This window comes from Physcomitrium patens, chromosome 7 (assembly GCF_059467195.1).
Source record: "Physcomitrium patens ecotype Gransden chromosome 7, ASM5946719v1, whole genome shotgun sequence".
Classification (NCBI taxonomy): domain Eukaryota; kingdom Viridiplantae; phylum Streptophyta; class Bryopsida; order Funariales; family Funariaceae; genus Physcomitrium; species Physcomitrium patens.
Window position 1 is genome coordinate 1,767,807 of NC_143416.1, and position 8,068 is coordinate 1,775,874.

The following is an 8,068-nucleotide window of genomic DNA, read 5'->3' on the forward strand; positions in this document are numbered from 1 at the left end:
TATGTTGTAAAAAGATATTGTTTAATCAGGGTTGGTGAACTTTTGTTCTCCAAGCAATTTCACCAAGCAAGAACAAACAAGATTGAGTAACCAGTAGCTCCATTGTAGTTGATCTGTCAAGTGTAAAGCGTTTAGAGGAAAGGTGTTGGAATTGTCATGTAGGTGGAAGTTGAGAAGTCTCTGCTTCCAAACATGCAGAGCCAACCTGGTGATCTGACCTCGAAAGCAGCAGACATGCCCCCACACTGGAGTAGAGAGGTGTTTCGAATAATCCAAAGCTTGCCACTGCTGCTGCACCACCGATGAAAAAACCTAGAAGGGCATGTTGAACTGCAACCAGGTTGGACAGATCAACTAAAAGCCATCCAGAAATGTGGAGCTAAACTATCATTTAATGGATGCCCCTGTCCTACAAAAGGGGCAATGTCAACGAATAGAACTAGTAATAGCTTCAAAACAGGAATGTCAACAGTGAGCACAAGACCTGGTCTCCTTGCAATATGACAGCAGGCTGGCTGCCGGAAATAATATCATTCAACTCCTTATTCAAAGAATTTGTTAACTCTGGGAATTCAAGGCAGTTTGGAGTGTAAAAATACACTGCCCATGGACGTAAAGGTACCCATAACTGCATAATCATTTAACTATGGTACATGGGGATAAGGCTGGCTAAGCTGGTTCTGGAGTTCTTAGTCTGCATTAAAAGTATTAAACACGAAATTTAAGACTCTTGAGTGGGAAGAGAGAAAGACTGATGATTCAAATTTTTCTACAAAAATTAAACCTTGTAGGAAAAATTATTTCGAGGCGTCTTATCAAGACTTCCATTGATAAGAGGACTCTCAAGTCGATTGTCCACATGCCTCGGCATCGAGTCCTGCTTCTCTCCAGTCGACTGCAGGTGACCGTCTCCATAGAATCGCTGCTTCGTCAGCTCCATGCTCAAGCTCGCCCGAACTCGAGATGAAACACCTTGGTGTGTCTTCTCCACTGCCTTGGTCCTCTCTTGCTTGTACATGTCAGGATCCGTGATGTGCTTCTGAAGATAATGAATTTCCTGGATTAGGTGGTGGTCCATTGGATGGAACATCCGCTGGTAGGCCTGATACACGGCGTAGGGCAGGACGCATACGACTGGGATCAGGATGGTGATGAACCAGTACATGGGAGAGTCCACAAGCGTCTCCACAAACACCTTGTACGCCGTGGTCGATTGAGTGGGGTTGATGGCGCCATATGCTACAAGGAAGACGTACCATAGGGCAATACTGCCCCAGATGAAGACATGCTGAATCCAGGTGAAGTAGCTCAATGCCATCGCGACTTGCACATTGACGACCCACACCACGCATGTATACATGGCTGCTCCGAGCTCTTCAATTCCTGCAAGCTGCCCGTCCTTCCTGTAGGCCTCTATTTCTACCGCCGCCGTGGTGAAGAAGAAAGCCACGAGGGAGCTGTAGACCCCGTTCGCCATCCAGCCCAGAATGCGACTCCACGTGAAGAACATATTCCTAGGACCTTGCTGGTACAGAGCTGGAAACTACAAAACGATCACGACATGGAGAAAAACGGTAACGTGTTATTCTGTGACTTGTGAATTCGCCCCAAGAGTACCACCGAAATGATAATATAACGAATAAAACTGGCCAAACATTGCCGCATTCATGGAGTAGGTAACAAACTCGACTCTAATCAAGAACACAAAAAAAAGTGGAAATGATGAGATTTTGGTGCATACACATAAGACATGATCAATTCGTCGGCATTAAGTAGAGCATCGCAAAGGAATGTGATGATGAAAGGCAAGGAATAGTACCTGCAAACAGACTCGAGAGGAGACGTCTTGTTCGAACACCCCCAACGCAATTACTGGTAGAGATGTGAAGAACACATTGAAAAGTGAAGTGTACCAATCATTGTAGGCAGTTTGCCCAGAGAAGGTTGTAAATGCTTCATAATAAAAGAGGGTGAGTCCAAACGTGATGTTTTTGTAGAAGAAGTAAACAATCTGCAACCACAGTTGACAAAAGCTTAATAAAATAAAATAAAAAGTACGAGTCCGACTAAGAACAATCTCACGTTCACCTAAAGCCTAAACCTCGACCTAGTATAAATTGTTCCAGCAACGAAAACCTCCCTGCCTTGGCATCCATTCAGGAACTGTCGACCACAATGGTTCGAAAATTAATGGGTGCGGACCACTAACTTATTTCCAGGCACAACTTGCCAAGTTGCACAATACCTTTAGGTTATCCTTGTGAACCGAAAAGGCTGTAAGGGTGCAAAGGTAGAGTAGAGAGTCAATCAAGCTAACGGTTGTGGAGGTGACCGGAATACATACCATCAGAGCAATACGCTTGTAGCACCAATGCCCATGAACAATGAGTAGACGCTCTAAAAATCTAAACTGGGCAATCGAAAAATCACTCGCCATTACTGCCTGCAATTTTCCAAAAACATAAAAGAAGAATCATTAAATGTAGCCAACTGAAAATAGAGATGAAGATTTTCAAAAAACTGGTTTACGCTGATGCTCAGTTGAATCAATAATACAAGATACTGACCTGCATGCCTTCAACGCCACTAATACCAACACCTATGTCAGCCTCTTGGATCATGCCAACATCGTTAGCACCATCTCCAATCCCGAGGGTTGCCTTTCCTGTTCCTTCCTTAACAAGCCTGGTTATCTGCAAGTAAAGCTTGTTTATTCAAATATATGCATCGGAATTTACTGAAAACTAGAGCTTCTACAAATTGAATATAAAACAGGCATTATTGGATTAAAAAAATAAACCTAGTAGACGAGACTGAAATGCTGGACCAACAAGGATTCACAGTCATCGTACACTCCAAGCACTAAAAAAATTTCAAACAAAGAAATTTACCATGGCCTTCTGCTTTGGAGACACCCGGCAGCAGATAACAGATGCACATTGGGTTGCGAGATTGAGCAGCTCGTGCTTCAAGCCATCTTCAAGTGCATACATCAGAGACTTTCCATCAATTATCAAAGCATGAGGATTATCATCATCAGTATCCAAATTTATCTGATGGTTGCCGGTTGCTAATTGAAGAGTTATACTTTCCCTAGCGGCTTTGGCTATCTGATTCTTATCCCCATTTTCCTCAATAGCCCTCATTTCAGGTGTTTCCAGACCGACAATAATCTGGTGCATTCCCTGTCGCAATAAGCTGCATGCAAACCTGCATACTCAAAGGAGCGCCACGTAACGCCCAGGTCAGTAATATCCACTATTTGGTGACCTAAGGACCACCATTATCATAAAACACAACAAAACACAACATTCAAACATTTCTCATGGAGGAAACTCACCCGATATTAATGGCAGTCTCTTGCTTGTCTCCCGTCAACACCCAAATCTTAAGACCTGCCTGAGCAAGTCTGTCAATGCATTCTGGGACCTGCGACGAACCAGAAATTCATAAGAAGATTAGAAAACATTCCAATACGTCTGGTTCACTGAATACACCACTTTAGAATTTCTTAATATTAGCGCTATATCTTTTGCAATATTGAAATAACATCCTTGATGACACATTCGATGTCTCCGGCGCTACTAATGAAAAAGGCATCTCATGAAACGTACCCCTTTCTGCAATTTGTCCTCCACGGCGGTTGCGCCAACAAGGATAAGATCTTTCTCCACCATATCTGAGGCCTTGTCCAGCAACTCATCACGGTCTGGGCCAATTGTGGTTTTGGCCTTAGTGAATGTCGCATTCCATTGTTCGTACTCAGACTCCTCCAATTTACGGTACGAGAGAGCCAAAGTACGTAAACCAGCATCGCCATATTTGGCTAAATGGGCCTTGGTTGCATTCCAGTATTGTTTCCCATTCCTTCCTAATCTATCATAAATTATACTGTGCATCCAAAAAAGAGGGACACTCCATCAGTCAAAAAACCCCATAAAACCCCATAAGACACTATCCACTAAGTGAATCGCAAAAGAACAATTAGAAGACCTCTCCAGAGAGAAATGAGCCAGTCTTTTGAGGAGAAAAAAAACGTCAGATACCATGTCCCTAATTACATTGCGAAGGGATGGCGACTGCTCAAAGGACCGCAGCTACTTTTTCATGACATTAAAATTATGCATATATCATGCGGAGTTCATAGTTCATCGCTTAACTACAGGATCTAACCATTAATGCAATGATTTTGCAAACACGTGGTGACCAAGATTAGAGAGCGAATTGCAGCCAAGGGTGACATTACCTATCGGCACCCTTGCACATGAGCAAAATTTGGCCGGATTCGTCCCTCACAACAACGGACATGCGCTTGCGTGTGCTGTTGAACTCCAGCAAGTTGAGAATATTGTACTCCCTGCAGATGATTGCTTATATTAGATGCCTGTTTTGCTTGAAGAAAGATATGAGCCTCCAAGGACATGTAGCAACGACGAACAAAGATACTGTAAATCTCTATAAAATATGCAAGTTGAAATGGACGAATCCTCAACGTTCAGTAATGCGATAGTACTTACCGCTCTACTGGGACTCTGTTAGGTCCGGGCTCCTTTACTATTACGCTACTTTGATTACGTCTCAGAAACTCGAAACCAAGTTCTCGTGCTGCTACAACAAAAGAAGCCTCGTCGGGTGACTCAGCCTCATAGGTTATAGTTCCTGTTGCTTCGTCCACTTCAGGAATAGCAGTATGGCACACAGCGAGAATCCTGAGGAACATTCGTATCTCCTCTGCATTTGGTTGATCCATCCAGTGCCCATCCTGAAGCCTCTCATCCTTCAAGTTGAAACCTTTCACATGTGGCTTTGCTGACATAGGTCGCATTTCAACATCTGATCCATCGCCGCCTAAACTCCTCTCTCCCTCTTCAACGATACTGGCGTCTCCCAGTACCCGAGGATCTTTACCGAGTCTACGAGCAGTTGCCCTTTCCACTTCAGTAACACCACGACCATAAGCAGTCCCTGCGATTGAGCATTTAATAAACTCCATTTGATTGCATGTGAGGGTTCCAGTCTTATCAGAAAGGATAGTGTCAATTTGACCAAGCTCCTCGTTAAGATTCGATGTGCGGGCTCGAGCTGGCTGATCAGTTTCTGGATAGTACATCTGGATATCATTATTGATAAACCGCGCCTGGAGGACCTTCACGACTTCGATAGAAACGTACAGAGATATTGGAATCAGGTACCCGTAGAGTATCATTGCTGTGATCAAGTGCAATAACCCGGACAGAAATGCTTGATTAGGGTCGTAGTACATATCCGTGTCACGAGGCCGCAAGTACCACCAATCTGGCATATTGAACTTCGTCCTGACAGCGAAGGCGATTGATCCGACTACAGATATAAACAACAGCACAAGAAATAGGAGGTAGATGATCTTGTCCATTTTCCGCTCAATTCTACTCCGTTTGGAAGGTGGATCAGTGGCATTCTGCATCACCTTTGTTTCATGACCACTGAAGATCACCACCCCGTAGATGAAGGGCGTGTTCCGAAGCTTCGAGTCTCGCAATAGTATCTGTTGCGGCCCCACTGGAAGCACTTCTTCATGATACTCAAGATTTCCAATGAATGTGTACAAGCTAGAGTTGGGATCTTCACAGCGAACTTTTCCCTCAAAGGTTGCAAATTCATGGTCTTCGTCTAGTTCCACAGTACGCTCCAAAGACTTCTTCAGTTTCAGATTTGTCTCGCCATCCAGATTCATGGTTTCCACGTAGCACACGCCATCCGGGAAACCTGACGAGAGCATCAGGAGATCGGCTGGGAAGAAACTGTCCTTTTCGACTTTCACAATATCTCCAACTTTAACTTTCTTCCATTCACGCTTTTCGAATTTTCCCTCTCCTACATGTATCTTTACTTTCCTATTGTTTATCTCGTTATCCTGTATCCCATAAAACACAAACAGCCGTAATATTTAAGCATCCTCTCATGCACGAACCCACACTAAACCACAACCATCCTTCAAACCTTCATCACAACATCACTCTTCAGAGCCTGAAATACTTCGAACCTCCACTAGACTGGCCGGAAAAATAAATAATAACACAATGGGGTTTAACAGACAAGGGACGAGGTTTGACATAGGGTCGCTCGGCCATTGATCTACATGAAAAGATTGAAAACTATAAACTGAAGCTAGGAGAATAACTAGAAAGAAAAGAAACAACATTAATTCCGTCCTTGCATTGGTAAACTCGACTCACAAACGCATCCTGACTCTCAAATGCGAGCCAGAAGAGTAATTTTAATAAATCAGTTGAAATAAATATCCCTACAAGCCATCACGGGAGAACTCTGGCTCACAAGCACAGGTAGGAAGTGACTCACCTGTATAAAGCGACGCCAATCTTCGAGCGCTTCTTTGCACATACTCACCCCAACGACAAAAACGAGGGGAGCGATGAGACTAGCAGCGGAGTAGGGTGACACGGGAGTAAGAGCCAAAATGGCAGCAAGAAGAAAGTACATGTTGGCAACTCGACGAAATTGCTCAAACAGGGCCTTCGGTAGAAAGGTCACTACATTGTACTTGGTGGTTGATACATAGTTGCTCTTGTAACGGTAAGGTTTCTGCAAATGCTTTGCAGAATTGTTGCAAAACACCACGCGAGAAAATCCCGGTCCCCCTACGGACATAGATTGCTGCCGCTCTAGCGGCGACTGTGGTCTGAGACATCCCGCCCATGTGTAGAGCTTGCTAAACCGCAATCTGTTTTTACCTCTTGCCATGTTTCCCCACCCTCAACCCTACCTCAACCCTACCTCTTGATATTGAATCCTCGGCCACAGCGAGTCCAATTTCACAGAGACTCACACTGAAGAGCTTTAATCTAGCACACAACACCTTCAAGGTAGGAAAAAATCTCGAGCTCCCCACAGAGCCCGATCTCGTGTCGTCGAATTGTTCCTTCAAGTCAAATCAATTACAGATTTTATCTTCGAACTTGGACAATCAAAAACTAAGGAATGGATACCCCTCAGCCTGGAAATGTACAAGAATTCCTCTGCTCGAATCTCATGACAAACACAAAAAGGGCGTGATATTGCCTCTTTCACATTCTGCAGGGGCAGGAAGAGAAGAATTGTCCCACGAGCTGCTACAAGAAGACGCGCTGCTGTCAAGCTCTTGGTTGCAAAGCGTGAGGTCACTCTGCGTCACTTTTTTCGCTCCCGATCACACAAACACCATATCCACACCCTCACTCACTCAGATCTGATCACCTCAACAACCGCAGCTCCAGATCTCACACGAGAAAAAAAGAATTCAAAAGACAAATACATGAGGTGGCTGCTGCTTAATCCAGAGTAAACATCCCAAGCTACATTACCGGCAATCTCCACGAACCCTCACCAACTACAACCATTCGAGAATGGCCCCGCCTCGACACTCTCGAATCACTCACTCCCCCTGCGAGCCCGTGCATTGATCTCAGCCTTCAACCGCATTAAATGACTACTAAGCCCCTTTTACGTATCCATTACCATGTCTCTCTCTCTCTCGCTCTCCGCCCCTTCCTCTGGCCTCCTACCCCGACTGCTACTCCCCCAACCCGCGGTAAACCAAAACGCGCCTTCTACACACGCACACACCTTCCGCCTGACTTCCTCGTGATGTGTTGCGAATTATCTACTTCTGTAAAGCTACGGTTCTAGAAGCAGAAAGTTGGAGTGAGGCGCTGCTGCTCCGCAACAGCAGCAGCATGGGTACATTTTGGTGAACGATGCCGCGAGCGGGGGGAAAGCAGAATGTCTGGTCGCGATCGAGGGGCAGTACTGGCGTAGGCTTACCTCCGCTCACGCCAGCCGAGCCGCGTCGAGCCTCCTCGCAATGCAGCGTCCCGCGACTTCGCCCGCCTCCGTCGTCGCCTCCGCCGTCGCACTCCCCTCATAGATTTTACCCTCTTTTCTTCGATATCGTATGTATTCCTCATTGTATGTTCAATGTATGTAAACAGAAAGTTGGAGAGATCCCCTTCTGGAAGGTTTCTCGCGTCGGAAGAATCGCGTCATTCGATGACTTGCTGCGATTGTGTCCACGCTGTGCGTAGATATTCTG

At 45.2% G+C, this 8,068-nt stretch overlaps 1 protein-coding gene across 1 annotated transcript; it reads right to left on the bottom strand.

The window, feature by feature from the left end:
- On the bottom strand, positions 1-7,650 carry LOC112284466 (putative phospholipid-transporting ATPase 4). Its single transcript, XM_024524283.3, has 10 exons — positions 6,340-7,650; positions 4,518-5,893; positions 4,247-4,357; positions 3,615-3,891; positions 3,341-3,429; positions 2,892-3,210; positions 2,568-2,693; positions 2,345-2,443; positions 1,820-2,011; positions 1-1,543 (listed from the first exon to the last, which is right to left on the bottom strand). Exons 1-10 carry the CDS (start codon positions 6,739-6,741, stop codon positions 779-781), a joined length of 3,756 nt encoding a protein of 1,251 aa, XP_024380051.1. The 5' UTR covers positions 6,742-7,650; the 3' UTR covers positions 1-778.
- Between the last annotated feature and the right edge of the window lie 418 nt (positions 7,651-8,068).